The sequence below is a fragment of the Mustela lutreola genome, chromosome 1 (genome assembly GCF_030435805.1).
Source record: "Mustela lutreola isolate mMusLut2 chromosome 1, mMusLut2.pri, whole genome shotgun sequence".
Taxonomy (NCBI): Eukaryota; Metazoa; Chordata; class Mammalia; order Carnivora; family Mustelidae; genus Mustela; species Mustela lutreola.
In genome coordinates this window covers 12,509,764-12,532,588 of record NC_081290.1, presented here as the reverse complement: position 1 = coordinate 12,532,588, position 22,825 = coordinate 12,509,764, and the positions used below count along the sequence as shown (strand labels likewise).

The following is a 22,825-nucleotide window of genomic DNA, read 5'->3' as shown; positions in this document are numbered from 1 at the left end:
TGCAACCTAAAAATTATTTTTGTATTCCCGACTAATTTTGGATCTAAAGTCTACCAGGGGAAGTTCACATGAGGGTCACAACTGAAGAGTGAATTTAAGCAAATAATTTTTCCTCTCTAGTCTTTACTTTCCTTTACTATAAATTGAGAAATGCTCTAGTTCATATTCCTTCTCCACTCCAAGATCATATCTCACGTATAAATAAAAATGACTGTCTATTAATTTATCTGACAAAATAATAATTTAAAGAATGAAAAATAATTTATTTGGTAGACCCAGCATATATGTTCTCATACTAACAAAATATGTATTTCTTTAAATTTTGAAAAATAAATTAAGGTAAATTCTGAATATAAAGGTAAGATAAATCAGAACTAAACTATGATTTAGTTAATTGAATTTAAATTTAAAAATTCCAAAAAAAGAACAAGGCTATTAATAAAAATATTTTGGCCATCTTTTCTTTTTTTTTCTTTGCTGTTTCCTATATTATCTGAATAGATAATTAAATGAATGGATAGTGTTTTAGATAAAATAAAATTTATAAAGACCTTTATGTATTTGAATGTAAGAAAAGAATTTATATCAACAATCAAAGAGAAAGACTTAAAGCAGCAGATAAGAATACCCTGCAGTTGTCTTTATATTCCATTCCAAAGTTACTTTTCTTTCAGAGTCCAGTCTTGGAAGTAATCCAATCACGATAAGCAGTCACTCGTGTGTAAACACCTGGCTTATTCTTTTCAGCGCATCCATCACCCCAGCTTACTATTCCAACAAGGTGCCAGATATTTCTAGAGTTCGGGTAAGCTAGTGGTCCACCAGAGTCATTCTAGAAGAAGATAGGAAGACATGTTTCTTGCCCCATCAAAGAATTTCCTTTTACTGTTTCTCTGGATTTATCAAAAGCCCCTGGGCACTGAAAATAGTTTATCCTCTTTTGGGCTCGGAACTGTAGAACTTGGGTTTATTCAAAACCCAGAGCAACTACAAACTAAAATATATTGCCTATAACTGCCATAGGTTGGATTGGACAGAGCAGACTTTATAGGAGTTCAGCCTTGACTATGGAGAAAATGATGCATAATGAAGCATGAGGAATGGGAGAAGTGTGCACATACTAGACCTCCTGCTGCATCTTGGATAAGGAAGAGGTAGCATTCTATTGTGCAGATTTCCCAGAAAATAGGGACAACTTTATTTTATTCCCAGGCAAGATTGTCCTTGGTATGGACTCCTAGACTGAAAACTCCATGAGAGCAGGGATTTTGTTCACCAGCGCATCCCCAGCATCTAGCCTGGTGTCGGATACGTAACTGGGATCAGTAAATATCCATTGTGTGGATCAATCTAATCTACTCTATGGAAATCATTCACATGCACAAAAATTTTGTGTTGACAAAAACTTCCATTTAATTAGTACTTTGGGAGAAAATGATTTGATGTGTCTATACATACCTGACAAGCGTCAGCTTTTCCTGACATAAATCCAGCACATAGCATTTTATCCGTCACTGTGCCCGATAATGCATGCGGAGCATTACAGACTTCATTGTCAATAATCTTCAAAGAGGCTTGCTGAAGTTTTACTGGAAGGGGACCTAAAGGCAATAAATTCTGTGTATTATGGAGATCTTAACTTTGATTGTGGAGACAAGGAACATATATAGATAAAGCAGATTGTTTTGGTCAGCAAGCGCCAGGCCTGTCACAGCATAGATTGGTCCCTTTCTGGTGTTTACTGCCGCTGGCTACCTCACACATAATTCCAACTCTTCCAATTCTTTTTTTTTTTTAATTTTATTTATTTGACAGAGAGAAATCACAAGTAGACAGAGAGGCAGGCAGAGAGAGAGAGGGGAGGAAGCAGGCTCCCTGCGGAGCAGAGAGCCCTATGCAGGGCTTGATCCCAGGACCCTGGGATCATGACCTGAGCTGAAGGCAGAGGCTTTAACCCACTGAGCCACCCAGGCACCCCCAACTCTTCCAATTCTTATTCATATTTTATAAATTGAAGACAATTTGGTCCCACGCCTTGGTTTTCTTTTTGGTATATTTACTGACTGATTAATTGCATGAGAGAGTGATTGATTAATTGACTGTTTAAATGATGATTCCCATGAAGCTATTACTTTTTTACAGAAAAACTTACCATTCATATAAAGTGTTCCCCATCCTGTAACTACAACACTGGCATTTTCTGAAAGCTTCATTTTGGCTTCAGGAAGGCAAATCCTACGAACATACTTTGTAAAAGAGATTTCTTCGGCAAGCTGCACAAGGGCAATATCATTATAAACCCCAGGGCTGCTATAGTTTTCGTGAAAAATAATGTTTTGGACTTTCTGTGTCATATATGGTTTATTTACTACTGTTCCAAAATTGACGGTCCAATCATCTGAATTATTTTTCCTGAAAGACACAATTTAATTAAAATACATGCAGTTTTTGAGCAATAACAGTGTCCATAGTGGTTATTACCTCATAACTATAAAGCACGAGGCTCCCAGCCAACACAAGAAAGTACCATATTTTTATTTTTAAGGATGCCTTTGACACAAAGATATGGCAAATAAAACAGTGCTAAGGACTATTAGATCTGTCAGATTTCTGCAAATCCTCCTAGCTAGAGCCAGGGATGTCTTCTGCTACTAAAACCCCACCCAGTTTCTGAGCATTTGACTTGGGTAGGAGTCACATGAGCAGCGTCAGTGGGCGGGGCCCAGAATCACTCTTATTGTCAAACACCCCGGGTTCCAAGAGCCTGTGGCAGGCTCTGGACATCTTTGTACATAAAAAATTTGTCATTTGTTCTTACCCGGTCACCCTATTACTAAGTGCATTTTGGCTTCTAATTTAAATTTTCTGATTATTTCTCCAGTTCTTCACTGAAACTCTTTCTCAATTTAAGACCTGACTTCCTGTTTAATTTTTCTCACCTTCCCTCAAAATGTCAGTTGCTGTTTTTGTTTCTAATTTTCAAAAACTTGTAGTGGTTTCAATCCTTCTCCCGTTCTGAAACTTTCAGTGACTGCCCACACTCAATGTGATTCTTTTTTTTTTTTTTTTTAAAGATTTTATTTATTTATTTGACAGACAGAGATCACAAGTAGGCAGAGAGGCAGGCAGAGAGAGAGGGGGAAAGCCGGCTTCCTGCTGAGCAGAAAGCCCGATGCGGGACTCCATCCCAGGATCTGAGATCATGACCTGAGCTGAAGGCAGAGGCTTAACCCACTGAGCCACTCAGGTGCCCTCGATGTGATTCTTAAACTCTGCTCCCTTAGAATCAATTCAGGCTCCACCTCCTGAGATTTATATTTAAGAGATCTGGTGTGGGGTGCCTGGGTGGCTCAGTGGGTTAAAGCCTCTGCCTTCAGCTCAGGTCATGATCCCAGGGTCCTGGAATGGAGCCCCACATCGGGCTCTCTGCTCAGCAGGAAGCCGGCTTTCCCCCTCTCTCTCTGCCTGCCTCTCTGCCTACTTGTGATCTCTGTCTGTCAAATAAATAAATAAAATCTTAAAAAAAAAAAAAAAAGAGAGAGATCTAGCGTGATGCTGAAGGACCCATACTTTGAACAAGTCCTCTGGGTGGTCTTCTGTGTATCGACTACTTTTTAAAAATTGCTTCGGAGACAGATCCTGCAACCATGCTTTATAGAGACTTTCTCAGGAAGTAATAAACTGGTCAATTAGAAATGTGCCCAAACAATACAAAAAATTTTCCAGGATGTATTTTCTAATTCTTTTAACAAACCTTCTTTACTTCAAATTGTTCTTTTTGTTTGCTGTCTACGGAATACAACCTGGGTTGTTCCACCTCAACGCATCTGAAGAAGGTGGTTTTCCAGATCCAAAAGGCGTATTGCTCTTTCCCATCTACCTACCCCATCAATCAAATCTTTTATCTATAGGGTCCAGGTTAATCTTACATCTTCATCCCTCAGCTGGATATGCTCACCTTCTTCATCAAATTTTCACAGAACGTATTGTCTTGTTGTAAGTGTGGCAGCTACTATACTATGCTGATTAATGCCTTGAATATATCACATTTAAATATTTTCAGTTAGGTAGTGAGCACCTGGAGGACAAGGCAAATAAGCATGTAGTAACTGAAATCAGACATACCTGGCATTACATTCAATTTCTGTTAATTTAATAACTGTATGAACTTTGCCAAGTTACATCACCATTTCATTCAGACCTAGGTTCCTCACCTTTAAATAGATTAAATTATACCTTCCATACAGAATTATTGTTATGATTAAATAAAATGTAAATGTCAATAAAGCACTGAATGTCAGGTCCAAGTAGCTATTCTCAAAATGTGAGTTACTTCTATTCACCTTTTCCTCTTTGACAAATTATTATTTTTTTAAAGCTTTATTTATTTATTTTAGAGAGAGAGAGTGAATGTGCACAAGCGTGGGGGTGGGTAGAAGGAGAGGGAGAGAGAAATTTAAGTAGACTCTGTGCTGAGTGTGGCGCTTGATACAAGCTCCCACCCCACCCTGAGATCACAACCTGAGCAGAAATCAAGAGTTGGCTGCTCAATCACCTGTGCAACCCATGAGCCCCTCCTCTTTGACAAATTTAAATGCTTCTGCTGCCCTTCAGGTATGCAGGTAATTATACATTTCATTTGGCTTTGGTGAATGTTCACACATTTAGGCCAGTCCCCACAGATGACCCAAATGTCCCGCGTACCCAGAATCCTACAATTAGTCAGAATTTTGCACTTACTTAGCAAAGCAGTGAGCTGCAGATAATAGCCACCGGCTGCTGATCAGAGATGCCCCGCAATAATGTTGACCTTTCCACTGCATGCTGGCTTGCCATGGCCATGCCCCAACCAGGGCGTTTTCCCCATTCACAATTCGGTTGCCTGGTATGATACTGTTGGATGATCTTCCACAACCTAAAGAAAGGATTTATTTACATAGGAGCAGCTATCTTTGATTACTCCTTTATTTTTAAAGAGAATCTTTTTTTTAAAATTTTATTTGTTTATTTGACAGAGAGAGAGATCACAAGTAGCCAGAGAGGCAGGCAGAGAGAGGGAGAAGCAGGCTTCCCACTGAGCAGAGAGCCTGATATAGGACTTGATCCCAGGACCCTGAGATCATGATCTGAGCTGAAGGCAGAGGCTTAACCCACTGAGCCACCCAGGTGCCGCACTGAGCCATGCAGGTGCCCCTCTTTGATTATTCTTGACGAGAAATACATCTTAAAGTATTACTTGAAACCCTTCAGTAGTTGTCCAGCAGCTACTAAGCAATGCTGTGTCTTTTCCAGAATGTACTGGGATCATGGTAGCTGACTCCATCTTGGTTTGGGTGACTTTTACTTATACTTTTTTCTCTCTTGAGCATCTTTTGATGACTTTTATTTTATCTATTTGCTATAATTCTCATCTCTCCCACTAGACGCAAATTTCTTGAAGGTGGAGATTTTATTTCATTATGTCTGTATCTCGTACAGCATACGAAGCACTATCTATAAAGTCCCATGTAGATAATAGATACACCATTGAGTGAATGAATGCATGGATGTATCTTGTGTGCAACATGATACTCTAAAAAGAATTCATTTAAAAGATTTCAGAACTATTTTTTATCTTATAATAAATGTATTTGATATAGCCTACTTTTATATTTTCTTATCCTAAGTTGTCTTTTTTCCCTTCAGTCTTTTTTATTTTAACTTACTCAGATATTATATTTTTCACTCATGATTACATTTTTGAAATCAGTTCTCATTTCATCCTTTGGACAACTCCAAATGTTAAAATTCAAAGGCCAGTGTTTTTCAAAAGAAATTCCAGATATATATCTGGTATATCCAATAATTTATAAAGATTAATTAATGGACTACTTAATGATATATTTCAAGACACTTTTTAGAATAATGATAGGGAAATATTTGTGAATGTTAAATATATCATAGTTTCTAAACTTACAGTTGTTGGTAAGTATTTCAACATTAGCCTTGCTGATTTCTGAAATTAAAAGAAACATATAATTAATAAAATATAATCAAGCAATTATCTTTAATCTAAGAACATACATGCTACCTTCCTAGCCCAATTATACTCAACCTTTAACTATTCAGACTAGTTCACATAGCAGTTAACAACCCTTCTCCCTCCTACTTTTTATATTTTGACCATCTCTACACATATCTACCAAGTAGTATAGGACAGGGGAAAGGAAATATAAAGCAGAGCTCTCAATTTTGTTATAGTTGTAGCAAAATATTTACTGAGGTGAGAAGCTGACATTCTCACTTAAAGAGGGACTGGGAATTAATTACCTTTGGATTTTTTTCCTTATGATAATTCTCATCTCTCTGAAAATGCTCAGAGTTATCTATAAAAAGAAAAATTCTAATTAAAATTTTATTCCATTGGGCCTCTCCCCTTTAGAGTCATCTCATATCTGTGACTGAATTATGAAATTTTGTGAATTTAACTTAAATTCAAGTCTCTTTTCTATTAGGAAGAGACTTAATTCTTTATTTTTATTATTATATTTTTTAAAAGATTTACTCATTTATTAGAGAGGGAGAGAGACAGTGTAAGAAGGGGGAGGGGCAGAAGGAGAGGAGGAGGATCTCAAGCTAACTCCCTGCTGAACATGGAGCCTCATGAAGGACTTGATCTCACAACCCTGAGACCTTGACCTAAGCCAAAACCAAGATCAGATTCTTAACTGACTGAACCACCCAGGTGCCCCTAGGAAAAGATTTTAGAGACAAAAAGAAAGAGCAGGGAACTACAAGAAGACCCACCAACAAGTGATGACTAAACCCTTAGGGCATTGAGGGGAAGCCTTCCTTCCCAACAGCTACCCACAGAGCAATTGTGTTGTTCTTTTGAGAAGCTCTAGCTCAAATTCACTTGGTCCACTGGTGACAAGGATTGTGAGGCAAAGGAGTTATAACTGGAAGTTATCAGCCTTGATAGACTTCAAGTACACTAGGATCAACTCTCAGTCTAGAAAACTACAAAACTGAGCTCTGAAATACATGCTTATTACCTAACAGGCCTTTAACAATCGAAATGAGAGGTTCAAGAGCTTTGCAGGATCTTCAAGATCTTTACAGACTTCACTTCCTACATGTACTGGGGCGAAATAATTTTGTTCCCTTGTTTTCTAGGAAATTATTCCAGACAATTTTTTTCTGTTAGTTATCATTCCCATTCTTTCACAAGTAGCAGTGAGAACTCCCTATCTCCAACGTCCGTCTTACGCACCCATCTCCACACTAAATGATCAAGTCCTAAATCTGTTTCCTATAATGAGATCCTGACAAGAGTAGAGGGGAGGAATAATGCTTCAATTAGAGTCCTTCACTTCCTTTTTCATACAAAAACATGAAACCTTCCAAGCTCAAGTATATGCCCACACATTAGCCCTCCTTCTTATCAGTCTTCAGATATGTTTATAGTGCTGCCCCTTTCATGCCAACTCATTGGTAGGAGTACCAGAATTTAAGAAGTATATTTTTCTTCCCAAAGCAAATTCCTGAAACTTCTGGTTCATTTTTTTCCTAGCACTTTTTTTTTCAAAGAGCCCCCAAATCCAAGTAACAGAAAATAATGGAAATAAGTGAAATACCTATGAGTCTCATGGAAGTAGGGACTGCATTCCAGAATGCCATGTTGTCTTTCAATATCTGATGGAAGATAGCTTCAATTTCAGTCTTCATGCTATCCCTCTTTGCTGGAGGAAATTTGAATGTCAGCTGGAACCGTACACTTGAGCCATTGGAATCAGGACTAGAAAAAACAGAAATCTTCTAGTTTGCTGTTTCTTGATTTTTGTAAACATTTTGTGAATACATTGAATTTCCTATATTTTGTCATATTTCCTTTACATATTCTAAAGAACAATACACAGATATTGTCTCAGTATGTATAAAGGGTAAAGGTCTCTAAAAATCTTCTGACTGGTTCACAGGAATTGGTCATGGGATATGTGAATTACAAACTAGAAATCAGAGTATTTTGAACACATGTGAGAAAAGGAGTATTGGTCAACAAATGATTGATTTAAGATTTTATTAAAACAGTAAAAACCATGTCCTTGTGGAGATATTTTCTAATAACTTTAGAAAAAGAGATAAATGCAGAACCAGGAACCATTTGAAAGATAACTCCTAACATATATTCAGGAGCCGGTACTAAGCTTCTCCCTATTATTTCTTATACATCTCTATGCCAATATAGCTGTACAATGAGAAATCTCAGAAAGGTAACTCTAAAGCATAAAGAGAATATCCACTATCTATATATTCATTACATTCTTTTTATTAATTAGAAAAGGAGATTAATTCATTTGGGAAGACCTTCAAAACAAGTCACAATTTTTTAAAATACCCACAACTTCTATTTTCAATAGAAAGCTTTCACTTGTAAGTAGGTTAGTTGATTGGTTTTCTGGCCAGCTGGAATTTTTTGTTTTGTTTTGGAAGTTCCGAATTTCCCCAGAATGGATATTGGCAATTACCAAATTATAAGCTTTCTCTTGCTTTATCACTCATCCCCTGTGCTCCGTGAGACCCTCCTCCCTGAATCCCTCTTGGCCATCAGCATCCTCAAGCATACTTCAAAGTCCTATTTAGACAAATTTTATCTTAAATGACACTAAAATTCACTTTGCTTCACAGTCATTATAATGATAGTGATTACTAAAGAGACCAAAAGATTATTTTAGGAAAGGTATGGCCAGATGGATGTGAATGGGAGAAGAGGAAGCTAGTAGGTCCGTAGCAAAGCAATCAGATGAGACTCTTTTTTTCACCGAGTTAAAATGATCTTTCATCATAGCAGTCAGTTAGGACTGGCTGCTACCAATAGCCTTACAATTACCCTTCAAGTGTGGGGATTATGCTGCTGCCCCTCGGAACAATTTGTTACTTAAACTGTAACCCCTGGAGGATTTTACTAGTTACCAAGCACATTTAGATAGGGCCTTAAGAAATACAAATGCTGGCAACAGGTCTTGGGGAGAAGGACCATGTAGGACCATGAAGCCGGGCAGCCGGGAACGCCCGGTCAGCTCAGGGTGGAATGAAAACCGCCTGCTTCCTTTATCGGTTCCCGCTCCTTTCTCTTCCTAGAAGCGCCCCTTGTTAGTTAGATGAAAGTGAGACTGTGGAGTTGCTCGTGGCAGCCGTCCTTTTCGACTGTGGTCCCCTGCTCCCAGTCTCTGGCAGCTGACTTGTCTGTGCCTAATTCTTCTCTTTGGTCGCCAACTGGAAGCGGCAGGATTACACATTTGACCAGAACAGTTCCTATTCTGCACAGAAATTTGTTAATTGCAATGACATTTTAATTTATGGGTCTGTCTTTCTTTATTTTCTTCATTTCTTTCTTTCCTTCTTTTTTTCTTTCTTTCTTTCTTTCTTTCTTTCTTTCTTTCTTTCTTTCTTTTCTTTCCATCACTTTCTTTCTATTTTTTCTATTGTTCTTAATTAAAACCATGGATGATGTTACATATCATCTACCTTCCCTTCCATAAGATCCTGATGGAATTTGCACTTACAGAATTTTGATGACCTGAGAGTTGATATATTCTTTATATATACTCGAATTTTGAAAAGCCTCCAACATCTGTCAAGAGAGAGAAACAAAGTGGCCACCATATCATTTTCGATCAAATTTATTATGAAATTATTAAAAGAAATCTCTGACTTACCTTAGTCTCTATATTTTTGCTCAGATCAGTGCTGGCTTGTGAAGCTCCATTTTCACAACTATCATTGTATGTAACTCCAGAAATATGAAAATCACCTTGGTAATAGAAAATCCTTCCTATGAAACAAAAAAATCCTCAAAGAATTTTAAAATAACAAATACCCTCAAATCCCTCCATAGCTTTGTCTCGAAATTAACATTTGACCCAGATTTTTAAATAATCAGAGGGAGGGAGAAAGAAAGTGGAAAGCAATGAAAGGTAGTGAATATCCACTCATTCTAGAAATGGCAACCCCCAGCTTTCATGAAGTGATACTCCTCCTTTCTTCATATGATAATAGATGTTACTGCCCTATTAAAGCCAGGAATATCCTCAGGATCCACCTTAAAACAGCAATCCAGGCAATCACTAACCATCCACCTGAGTGTGCACTAGAGATGAAACCCATTTTTCATATGCAATCTAAATTCTCATAATAGTGATTACCCAGTTCCTCTTTCTAAGCACTTCTGATATGGAAATATTCTGATAAGGAAATATTACAAACATTCCCCTTCACTCTCTGGATGATCTATACCGTCTTATTATTTTTCTTCTGCCTCATTGTCTATCAGCCTGCTTTCTATTCCTTGTAGTCATTCCTTGAGGAATTCCCACTGCCCTTCTACTTCCCTCCAGTATATGGTGGCTGGTGTTTGGTGAGCATCACAAGGTCTCACATTCTCCATTCTGTCTGCTCCCTGAATGTAAATGGCTTTATCTAATATATTTGGCTACTGCAATGTAAAACAGGACAAGCCTAGAGGTAGTTCTTCCACATCATGCATGTACTTCTAAAAATAGGAAAAAGTCATTTGCAAAGATGTGAATGGAACTAGAGGGTATTATCCTAAGCAAAATAAGTCAATCGGAGAAAGACAATTATCATATGATCTCACTGATATGTGGAATTTAAGAAACAAAACAAATGATCTTAGGGGAAGAGAGGAAAAAATAAAACAAAATGAAACCAGAGAGGGAGACAAAGCATAAGAGACTCTCAATCATAGGAAACAAACTGAGAGTTGCTGGAGGGGAGGGAGGTAGGAGGATGGGGTAACTGGGTGATGGACATTAAGGAGGGCAGGTCATGTAATGAGCACTAGGTATGACTGATGAATCACAGACTTGTACCTCTGATTAACTGAAATGAATTAAAATAAAAAAATTAAAAAATAAGAAACAAAAATTGGAACTAATATAAAATAGTATCCTGTTTTGGTTAAGCAATTAGCCATTCATATATTTTGAGAACAACAGTACTTTTGATCCATTTAAAAAAGTACCAGGGGACCTGGATGGCTCAGTCAGGTAAATGGCTGCCTTTGGCTTGGGTCCTGATCCCAGGGTTCTGAGATGGAGCCCCGCTCCCTGCTCAGTGGGGAGTCTGCTTTTTCCTTCTCCTTCTGTTTGCTGTTCCCCCTGCTTGTGTTCTCTCACACTCTCTCTCTCTGTAAAATAAAATCTTAAAAAAAAAAATAGTACCACATAATCTCTAAGGAATGTTAATAATAGGGTTTAAAAAATATGATCTCTGAGCTGAAATAATTCATTATCCTGGAAGTCAGGAATATCATTTCAATCTAAGATATGAGAGACTGTGGACTCTGAGAAACAAACTAAGGGTTTTAGAAGGGAAGGGGGTGGGGAATGGGTTGGCCCAGCGATGGGTATTAAGGAAGGCACATATTGCATGGAGCACTGGGTGTTATATGTAAACAATGACTCTTGGAACACTGCATCAAAAACTAATGATGTACTGTATGCTGACTAAAATAACATAATAAAATTTTTAAAAAAGATAAAATAAAAACTAGTTTCTTATCTTTCAATGGTCTCCTATATTTTTCCTCATGGCAAGAGGTATATATAAAAATCAAATGCTAGGTTCTAAGAAGTTACCTAAGGTCTTTCTGAAAGAATAATGCATACCGAGTTAGAGGAGCTACTTTAAATCCTCCCACCAATTGGGTGTGCATGTTGGTATATCACGTTAGCCTCCTGGACATTTTTTCATTAATCCCAAAGACTACATTGCAAAAATAAACTCCAAGAGCCTCTTTCTTAGCATTTCATGCTTTTGATCTATGAAGTCTATCCTCAAATAGAAGAGCAAACAACTAGAATCTGTTAATTTTGTGTTACATCCGGTATGCTGAACTTGGGTATTTACAGAGAGGCAGATTTCTTTTTCTTTCTTTTTTTTTTTTTAGGAAACTATTTTATTTTATCATAAAGATATTATTAATTTATTTGAGGGAGAGAGAATATATGTGTGCGTGTGTCTGTGTGTGTGAGAGAGAGAGAGTGTGTGCACTTGCACAAGTGGGGGGAGGAGCAGAGGGAGAGGGAGAAGCAGGCTCCAAGGACCCTGATGTAGGACTCTATCTCAGGACCCTGAGATCATGACCTGAGCTGAAGGCAGATCCTTAACCAAGTGAACCACGCAGATGTCCCAGGTAGGCAGATTAATTTGTCAAAAGTCATACATATCATGCCCATATTTAAAGAAACCATGATGTTTAGATATGTGTAGTTATATTACTGGAAAATCAGATTGATTTGAGGTGCAATATTTTAGTTTATTTTCCCTTGCTTATTTTTATAATCTGAATTGTCCCCTAGAATTTATATGTTGAAGCCCTAACCCCCTATGTGGCTATATTTAGAGATAAGGCCTTTAGCAAGGTAACTAAGGTTAAATCAGATCATAAATCAGATCATTAGGTTAAATCAGAAACCAATAGCCTTATAAGAGGAGATATAAGAGAATGATCCTTCTTTCTCTCTCCTGAAAATTACCCCCCAACCCCATATACCACAGAAAAAAAGGGCATGTGAAGCTATATTAACCCTGCTGACATTCTGATCTTGGACTTCCAGCCCTCAAAACTGTGAGAAAACAAATATTTGTTGTTTTAAGACACCTAGTCTGTGGTATTCTGTTATGGCAGCTTGAGCTGAATAATACAATTACTTAGATAAATTGAATGGGAATCTATCTGTACCCTACACTGCAGCCTATAAAATCATAATCATAAGTAAATCATAATAATAGTATAAAATCACATCATAATTAAAATCATAATTTTATAGACATAGCAATGATCAGTATTTAGGTAGTAATCTTTCCATATCTTATCCCAAGGTTTATAATAAAATCTATATTTTAAGATAGAAATATATTTTACCACCTTTATAAAATATCGCTTTAGACCTATGGGTTGCAACACTATCTATTTATTAGAATAACTACAGAGCTTCTAAAAGGCTTACATGGGTGGGCCCTGCCCCAGTTTCACTGAATCAGAAAACCTAAGGGAATGGATACTTCTTTGGAAGAGCTCCACAGGTGATTCTGAGAGGAAACCAGGGTTTAGAACTACTAGATAAACTATCTGAAGGATTTATCATTTGTTTATAAATGTCTGTGTAAGCTTTTCGAAATAGTTTTGTTAAATAAAATAGTTAAGGAAGAGCTGAACCAGTCATTTCTAGAATAATGATCCTTGTGGAATATTAATCTGAGTTAACCCAAGAAGTAGAAAGTGAAAAATAATGGCTTGAAAACGATAGACATATTCAGAGAGAGAAACTAATTTCATACCACTTGAATGAGAGATTATTCTAGGTGTCATCCAACTTAAGTTGCTCTTAGTATTAACAAAGATTGTATTCATTTCTAATTCAGATTCCTAGAGCCAATCCATCTTTCAGACTGACTCCAGACGGCCTTTCCAAGAGTTTTGAATGTGTATTTTTATTGCACAAGGAACCTAATTCAATTAACTTAATTACAGGTAATATAAGCCCATCTAGCCTTGTATTTGAAATTGTAGGTGGTTAACCATGTAGAGAATAGAGAAAGTCAAGGGCAAATTTTCATCCCACACATGTCCTGCTTGAGCCACGATGTCTGCCGTCCTCCCTGGTGCACCACTCCAGTCCATGAATGCACTGTTTCTCCAGAAGAGACTCATTAAAATACAAATTATATTTTGGAAGGATAACTAATTAAGCTACTGGGCTTCTTCACAGGGCTTGATTTGGTAAAATTGGAGCAAATTTCCTTAAGGGGAAATTATATAATGAACGTTATTTTTTAATGAGCAGAATCAAACAGAGGACAGAAGGATCCAGACTACAGAGAGTTCAGGGGTCAACATAGCAGGCCAGAGACGGTATGCATACCTGACCCATCTGAAGGACAAGTTCTGAAGTTTGAAACCAAGATGGTTAGAGAAAACATAAGGCGCTTGGGTGGCTCAGTTTGTTAAGCACCCAACTCCTGGTTTTGGCTCAGATCATGATCTAATGGGTGGTGAGACCAAGCCCTACCTAGGGTTCTGTGCTCAGTGGAGAGTCTTCTCGAAGACTCTCTTCCTCTGTCCTTCCCCCAGTGTGCTCTCTCACTCTCTTTCTCTCTTTCAAATAAATACATCTTTAAAAGAAAAAAAAAAAAAAAAGATGGTTAGGGAAAACAAAGGAGAGGCCAGGTTGAAGAAAAAGCTGGAATTTGTATTAGGAAAATGCTTCCTATTCTTCATTATTGTATAGGGTAATAAATTTCAGAGAAATAAAACAGAAAAACTTATGATAAAGTAGAATAATACACTTGAATGTTAAGGTCTGGGTTTATGTTCATCTATGACACTTAAAAGCCTATAATAATAAACACTTTTCTTTTCTCAATCTTGATTTTTTGCATGTGAAAACAGTGATAGTAGTAAAACTTACCCTCCCTAGCTCAAAGAATTATCATGAGGATCAAGTGGAATTATGGATGTCAAATTTCTTTGAAAATATTAAATAGCTTCACAAACTTAAAGTTTTATTTTTCTAAAAGGTAAAAATAATTTGGAATACCAAGATTTCTGAATGTGGTGTTAACAACGATTTTTAAGATAATATCAAATTTATAAAAACATATAGTCACTTCTACTATCTACCGTTAGATGAGACATTTTTGTGGATGAAAGACCTAAATATGAGACAGGAATCCAACAAAATCCTATAGGAGAGCAGCCTCTTTTACCCCAGCTGCAGCAAGTTCTTGTTAGAGATGTCTTCAAAGGCAATGGAAATAAAAGCAAAAATGACCTATTGGGACCTCATCGAGATAAAAAGCTTTTGCACAGCAAAGGAAATAGTCACCAAAACTAAAAGGCAACCCATAGAATGGGAGATGTTTGCAAGTGTCTAATCAGATAAAGGGCTAGTATCCAAAATCTTTAAAGAATTTATCAAACTCAATACCCCAAAAACAAAAAATTCAGTCAAGAAATGGGTAGAAGACATTAACAGGCATTTCTCCAAAGAAGACATACAAATGGCCAACAGACACATGAACAAAGGCTCAGCATCAATTGGCATCAGAGAAATACAAATAAAATTACAATGAGATACTGCCTCACACTAGTCAGAACAGCTATAATTAACAACGCAGGAAACAACGGATGTTGGCGAGGATGCAGAGAAGGGGGAACCCTCTTTCACTGTTGGTGGAAATGCAAACTGGTGCAGCCACTCTGGAAGACAGTATGAAGATTTCTCAAAAAGTTGAAAATAGAGCTACCCTATGACCCAACAATTGCACTATTTTTAGGTATTCATCCAAAGGATACAAACATAGTGGTTCATAGGGGCACATGCTCCCCAAAATTTATAGCGGCAATGTCCATGATAGCCAAAATAATGGAAAGCACTCAGATGTCCATGGACAAATGAATGCATAAATAAGAGGTGAGATATATTGATATAGATATAGATACAGATATTTCAGCCATCAAAAAAAGAATGAAATCTTGCCATTTGCAATGACATGGATGGAACTAGAGGGTATTATGCTCAGCAAAAGAAGTAAGTCAGAGAAAGATAAATATGATATGATTTCATTCATATGTATAATTTAAGAAATAAAACAGATGAACATAGGAGAAGGGAAGAGAAAAGAAGACAAAAACAGAGAGAGAAAAGTCATAACAGTCTCTTAACTATAGGAAACAAACTGTGGGTTGCTGGAGGGGAAGGGGGTGGGGGGGTGGGGTCACTGAATGATGCACATTAAGAAAGACCCTTGATGTAATGAGTACTGGGTGTTATATGCAACTGATGAATCACTAAACTATCTCTGAAACTAATAATACATTGTATGTTAATTAAATTGAACTAAATTTTTTAAAAAGATGATACATTTGTGGATTATTCATTGCTATTTAGCAATTATATCTTAATAACCAGAATTGAGCCAAGAAGAGTAGGATTTCCAAATTTTTATATATACTTACCAAAAGATATAACAATTCAACTACTAACCTATTTCATAAGCTCCTTTATTGACAATGCATTTTGGCCTCAAAATATTGAAATTTTCAGTTTTGTCCATAGTCTCATAGTTGGTAATATGTTACAGAGTGGCTCAAGGAGGCATTTGATTCAAAAAAATTTATAAACCTTGGTATTAAATAACAGAGAATTATTACATTGAAATAACAGTAAATAGATGAGAAATTTCCCATGAAAAAATTTAATATTCATGTTTCTTACCCACTTCTAAAAATAAAAGGAGATTTAGTAGCAAGGTGAAAATGAAAAGTAGGCAATACTGACCAACTGCTAGAAAATGAACAAGAAGACCAATAGTTATTCCCAAGATTGCTGTCACTCCAAGAAAAATAAAGATCACCACCCATGCTGACCAAGATCTTCCCCGGGAGGACATGCCATGCCTATAAAAGGAAAAAAAAATGGTTCAAATCCGATGATAGACATTCTAAATTTACCTGGCTCTCCTCCAACTCATATAACATAATATATAATTTATGAATAGGTCCTTATTTCAGCATGAAGCATAGAAGCCTTAAACATCATAAACAACAGAAAGAGGGTACACCCTAATACTCATTTACTAAACAAATCATAGTTGAGTACCATTTTAGCTTCTGGGAATATTGCAGTGAGCAAGATTCACTTCAGAGATGCCTGGTTTCTCTGAAGAGAAATTGATTTGCTCTTTTTATTTATCTAAAGCAGGTTATAAAATACTAGGTGTGGTCTGATTGTATTTTGACTATAATCATACTATGTATACAGACATTTAAATTTATAAACAAATATATAATATAACCATTTGTAAGTTTTAATTAAATGTGAGAGGAAATACCATGATGCCAACCTCAGTTATCCCATAACCACTGTTATGTTAGAAGATTATAGGTAGAGTTTTCTTTTTCGTTTACTTTTTTCTTAACTATATTTTCTAATGTTTCTACAATAAACTGGATTATTTGAGTCACATAAATTAAGAGGTAAGTTTCATCATCAAAGCTAATTAATTAGATGAAAAATAATCAGAAAATATGGTGACTTGGTATCACCCAAATGGAGTGGTCTAGAGTTATAATTAGATCTTATGGTTACCCTCAGTCGAATCTATATAAAGTTTGGGCACTAGTTATTTATCACTTGTATTTTAAAAGACATGATGTCATGAAATTGCTGATTTGGAGAAAGAGCTTTAACAAGCACTCATAAAATTCTGATTTCAGGGGCACTTGGGTGGCTCAGTCAGTTAGAAGTCTGTCTTCAGCTCAGGCCATGATACTTGGGTCCTGGGATGGAGCCCTGTATTGGGATCCCTGCTCAGTGGGGAGCCTGCTATTTCATCTCCTTCTGCCCTTCCTCACCTGCTCATGCTCATTCTCTCCCTCTCACTCTCTCTCAAATAAATAAATAAAATCTTTAAAAAAAAAATCTGATTTCAAATTTCAAAGTAGCTTAAGCAGTTTCCTCAATCTTTCATATTCTGCATCACCTAAAACAAAACTTGTAAAACAGAGGAGTTTATAATCAGAGGATATATTTGGCACATTAGATATTCCCTATGAATATGAGAATCTTTTTGTTTTGATCCCTCTAGAACCAGTTTATACTTAGGTAGAGAAGTTTCTTTAAAAAAAACCAAATAATACCTTATGACCCAACTGTACAACTCCACCCAGTTTTATTCCCTCTCTGCTCTGTTCTCTATTCTTAATCCTACCTCTTCTTCATACCCCTTTGATGACTTGTTAATTAGTGTTTCCCAGAACCAGAATTATTTGTCAAAGCTCCTCAAAGAAACTCCCTATTTCAGATGCATTCCACGTATGCTTTCATACCAGAATCCTGCTGTTTAATCTCTTCCTCAGAGCAAAGAGCCATTTAGGTATTGTGTTTTTTACACTAGATGAATCACTCTTTAAAAGGAGTATGCAATTAAGGTAATTAATAGCTATTTAGAACCCAATGACTATCTGATAATAAATCTTTTCAAATAAGTAGAAATGTTTACTGTGATACTGAGGTCTCAGATTTGTTTTGGATTAGTCAGTGGTAACTTAGTCTGGTAGCTTAGTCTTTCTGAAATGTGCAAATTAATTTGAAGGACTTTTAACATTATGTGCCCCGAATAATGACTCTAAAGTAGCTGAAATGGTTTCTGTATAAGTAATCACCAGATTATCGTTTATATTTCTTTGGAAGCTCCTTTTAGAAGTTCTGGGAAGTGGTAGAGAATACATTTTGTTAACAATAGCACTGATGCTTTGTTCCCTTTCATTATGAATTTCTTCCTGTTATAAATAAGGATATACTTTTATATCTAAAACATCATAGTTGTTTATGTTTTATTCAACCCTTCCTCTAGTAACTGTGATGCATGGACACTAGGAATTGATTATTATTTTTGAATAATAGCTGAAATTATTTAAATGATGTTTTAAATATTTAAAAGGTTTCCATTCATGAGACAATTTACTTTCTCACTTAGCAGATTAATTTTGGCCTTTTTTTTTTTTTAACAGAAATCTGCATTCCAGAATGAACTCATTTAACAAACAAAACAGGTTAAAAATTAATCTTCAATGAATTTAACCAGCTCCATATACTTAATTAAACTATAACTGCTTCATTTTTGTATTGAATCTAATTCAAGTAAGGGCTTGTCACTCTTCTGGCATAATCAAACATTTCCCTTAATCAAACCACAATAATAATGTCAATAAAAATAATGGTAACTTCATGATTCACAATTTTAAAGAGTCAATTTTACTAATTTATCCTCACAGTCTATACCGGGTATTATTTCCCAGATTAGATTTTCTTACAACTACCTTCTGATATTGCATTAGCAGTTAAACTACAAAGCATTACAATAACTGTAATTTTCATTAATTAGAACTAAATTTATAGACGATTTGAATTAGATTTACCTGAATTTTGTTATACAGGGAAGACTGTTAAAACAGAATTCCAGTGCAAAATTCCCCAAATTTTATAAAGATCAACTTTTTTTTTTTTTCATAGAGGACTTAGTCATTAGGGAAAGAGTTGTGAATAAGGAACAGAGAAATTAATGATCAAATGAGTTGAATGGCTTCCACCAATAACTTTTCCCTGGAATTGTGGAAAAACAGAGAGCCTACAGAGGGAATTTATTTGAAAATCTATGAAGTTTTGAGGATGCTCTGGAGTCTGCCAGCTGCCAATTCAGGGCCTGGATTATAAGTACATTATTATAAAAATCTATAATGAAATTTACATTTTTAAATCATTTCCAAGACAACATTTTCATATTAGAAAATATTATTTTAATTAAATTACTAGAGAACAAAAATGGTAGTGTTCTTATAAAAAAAAAAAGTAAGCAAAATTTTGCTGAGATTGGATTCTTTTTTTTTTTCTTTTTTTTAACTTCCGGAAACTTTCCCAAAGATTTTGACAAAATTTTGGATCTTTGAAACAATAGCATTTTTTTAACAGTGTACAGAAATAAACATCTAAATTATGAAAAGCAAGCAGTTAACAAAAAGCTAAAAGATAATCTAAGAACTTGCTAGGTTTTGTAGACTTAATCTCCCAAATAAAATCCCATTTACCTGTGCATAGTATTCTGATTGTTGTGGTGTTGTCAGGAACAGTGATGGTGATGATGATGAGGGTGACAATGATAATAGTGATAATTAAAATAAGGGCCTTCTGGTGTAGCTTTTAAGGAGATCAGTGTTTCCCAGGTTTCTGTGTGATGCCCAGTGTTGATTGGTTTGTTTTCATGGGCTGGGTGAAATCTAGAGAACAAATATGATGACACTTGTATGACCAGCATTAATGACTTTCATATTTCTATTGTTTCAAGACAGGAGTCATCCAGGGAATCACAAACTTCCTTGACTTGGCTATTTAGAAAAAAAAAAAAAAATAGCCTACTCCTAGACTGGTCTTCTAGAAGGTAGATCTAAGAAACAGTTTTGTGGTAAATTGGGATAATCCTAACTCTGTGTTTGGCCAGTTCCATTTATACTGGCTTCTTCCCCAGCTGACATCAGCTGTAACTAGGCAGAAGTTTCTGACAAATGAATTTTCACAAGGTACCAATTTTAATATAACTCATATCACTATTCTGATGTAAATGAAATTGTATTTCATTGTGATTTACATTTAAATTTCCCTAATTACCAGTGAGGATAATTATTTTCATTCTGGGTTTCTCCTTCTGAGAATTTTGTTCATGTATCTAGCTATTGGGTTATTTATCTTCTTTCTTATGGATATATGTGAGTTATCTATTTATGGATATTGCAATTCCATATGTAAGAAGCTTGGAAGTTACCATTCCATCCTAAGAAGAAGTATAAAGCTTAACAGACATGAAATCAGCAACTCTTTTTTGGAGTCCATAACTGAGGAGAGGACACAGAGCGAACAACTGCCCCAAATACTGGAAAGATAGACAAGAGAATTCAGTTAATAAGTGAGTCAAGACTCTAAGTAAGTATTCTTAAGTCTTGACTGAGTCAAGAGTCAAAGGCAGAAACCATCAGAGCAGAACCAGTGTCAGGAAAGAAAAACCTAAAGTGTAATTGACAAACTGCTGGAGATTCGGTATGAATACCTCTGAGATTTTTAAAAACTCCAGAGGGACCCAGTCATAGAGGGAAGGCCATAGCATTGTGAGATTCAGCTAGACTCCACAATAATATTGAAGAAAAATCCATCTGGGCTTCTGGTGGGGAGACAGGAAAGGGAACATTTTGAAATATTCCAGAGCACTCTATTCTTCCTAACAAGGCCTGCCTTGGGAGACAACTCGTTAATCAAAGCCTATCATACTGGGGTATTAACAGAGCCTAACTAACCTGGGAAAGGGAAATACCCAACCTCAGATTATTTTTCCATCCTGAGAACAGGGGGTAAAAAAATTGACAAACACTTGTGAAGTTCATAATCTAGAGGCATAGACTCGCTAAAAGCGTAGACTTAATCATCAGGCTGTAGGACACTCCTTCTCCCTACACCTTACCACCACATTACTAAAGGCCTGTTTATAGTTGCTCCTTTTACCTGATCTGTCATGCCCAAATATCAGGGAAAATTTACAAGACACACCAAAGGGGAAAAAAAGAAAAAGAAAAAGAAAAAAGAAAACCCTCAGTTTGAAGAGACAGAGACAGAGCAAGTCTCAGAACCAGACGTGGCAGGAATGTTGGAATTACTATACCAGGAATTTAAAACAACTATGATTGATATGTCGACAGCTTTAATGGGCAAAGTGGACAGCATGCAAGAACAGATGGGAAATGTAAGCAGAGAGATAGAAATCCTACAAAAGAACTGAAATGCTACAGATTAAACAACAACAATAGCAACACTGTAACATAAATGAAGAATGTCTTTGAAGGGACATAACAGCCCTAAATGTGTATGTACCTAACTACAGCGTCAAACTACATGAGACAAAAACGCAATAGAACTGCAAGGAGCAATAGATGAATCTGTCACCATAGTTGGAGACATACACAGAGACATGTCTATATCAGAAATGGACAGATCCAGCAGGTGAAAAATCAGTAAGAACATAGTTGAACTAAACACCATCAATCAACTGAATAATTGATATCTATAGACTACTTCATCCAACAACAATAGAATACAAATTCTTCTCAAGATCACATGGAATATTCATCAAGAGGGATCACATTCTGGACCACAAAATACACTGACAAATTTAAAAGAATAGAAATCATACATTGCTGGCTCTCACCTCACAATGAAATTAAATTAGAAAAAGCAATAACAGAAAAATAACTGGAAATCTCAACTTCTGTGCAGGTTAAATAACTTGCTCCTAAATTATACCAGTCATTTGAGAGAACTCTCAAGAGAAATTTTAAAATATTTTTAACTAAATGAAAATAAAAAATACAACTTATCAAAATTTGTGGGATGCAGTGAATAGGAGAAAATTTATAGCACTGAATGCATATGCAGTCAACCTTGAACAAAAAGAAGCTTAGGGGTGTGGACCCCCCTGTTGAATTGAAAATATGCCTATAACTTGACTCCCCCCAAAAGTTAACTACTAATAGCCTACTGATGACTGGAAGCTTTACCGAAAACATAGATAGTTAATACATATTTTATATGTTATATGTATTATATACAATGTCCTTACAATAGAGTAAGCTAGGGAAAAGAGAATATTATTAAGAAAATTTTAAGGAAGAGAAAAAACATTTACACTACTATAAAAAATCTATCGGAAGACCTGTGCAATTCAAACCTGTGGCTGTTCAAGGCTCAACTGTATTTTAATTAAATCTATCCTATTGTAGATGCTATTATTCTTTAAATTTTATAAATGTTATACATGTTATATTTGTTGTTGGCATATAAAAATAAAATGGGTTTTCATACATTGACCTTTCCAGAAAACTTATTTTTTTTACTTGAACATTCTTTTGAATATTTATCATATACCTACATCATCAAGTCATCCGCAGATAAGAATAGAATACTACCTCTTTCTCATTGCTTATATATATATTTTTGTTTTGGTTGATTGGTTGACCAATTCACTGTTTTAACCTTGTGTCCTAGAACTCTAGTATAATGCTGAAAAAAAAAAGACAGTAGCAGGCATCCTTCCTTTTCTCAATTTCAAGGAGAGGTTTTCAGTGTTTCACTATTCAATAGGATGTTAGCTGTCACTTTACCAGATTAAGGAAGTTATCTTATGTTTTTAGTTAGATGTATTTCATAATAAATGAACT

General features: G+C 35.9%; 1 protein-coding gene across 1 annotated transcript; it reads right to left on the bottom strand.

Moving 5' to 3' along the window:
- Window positions 1-670: 670 nt before the first annotated feature.
- On the bottom strand, window positions 671-17,789 carry LOC131823787 (transmembrane protease serine 11B-like). Its single transcript, XM_059161003.1, has 10 exons — window positions 17,779-17,789; window positions 16,347-16,465; window positions 9,699-9,814; window positions 9,546-9,613; window positions 7,617-7,777; window positions 5,957-5,995; window positions 4,741-4,915; window positions 2,153-2,412; window positions 1,459-1,601; window positions 671-832 (listed from the first exon to the last, which is right to left on the bottom strand). The coding sequence occupies exons 1-10, from the start codon at window positions 17,787-17,789 to the stop codon at window positions 671-673; spliced, it is 1,254 nt and encodes a 417-aa protein (XP_059016986.1).
- Between the last annotated feature and the right edge of the window lie 5,036 nt (window positions 17,790-22,825).

Excerpts from the sequence above, each read along its gene's own strand:
- LOC131823787 (XM_059161003.1), bottom strand. Across the intron at positions 7,778-9,545 it reads TCTCAGGTCATCAAAATTCT|TCCTGATTCCAATGGCTCAA; the intron begins GTAAGTGCAAAT and ends TGTTTTTTCTAG. Across the intron at positions 1,602-2,152 it reads GGGAACACTTTATATGAATG|GTCCCCTTCCAGTAAAACTT; the intron begins GTAAGTTTTTCT and ends TATTGCCTTTAG.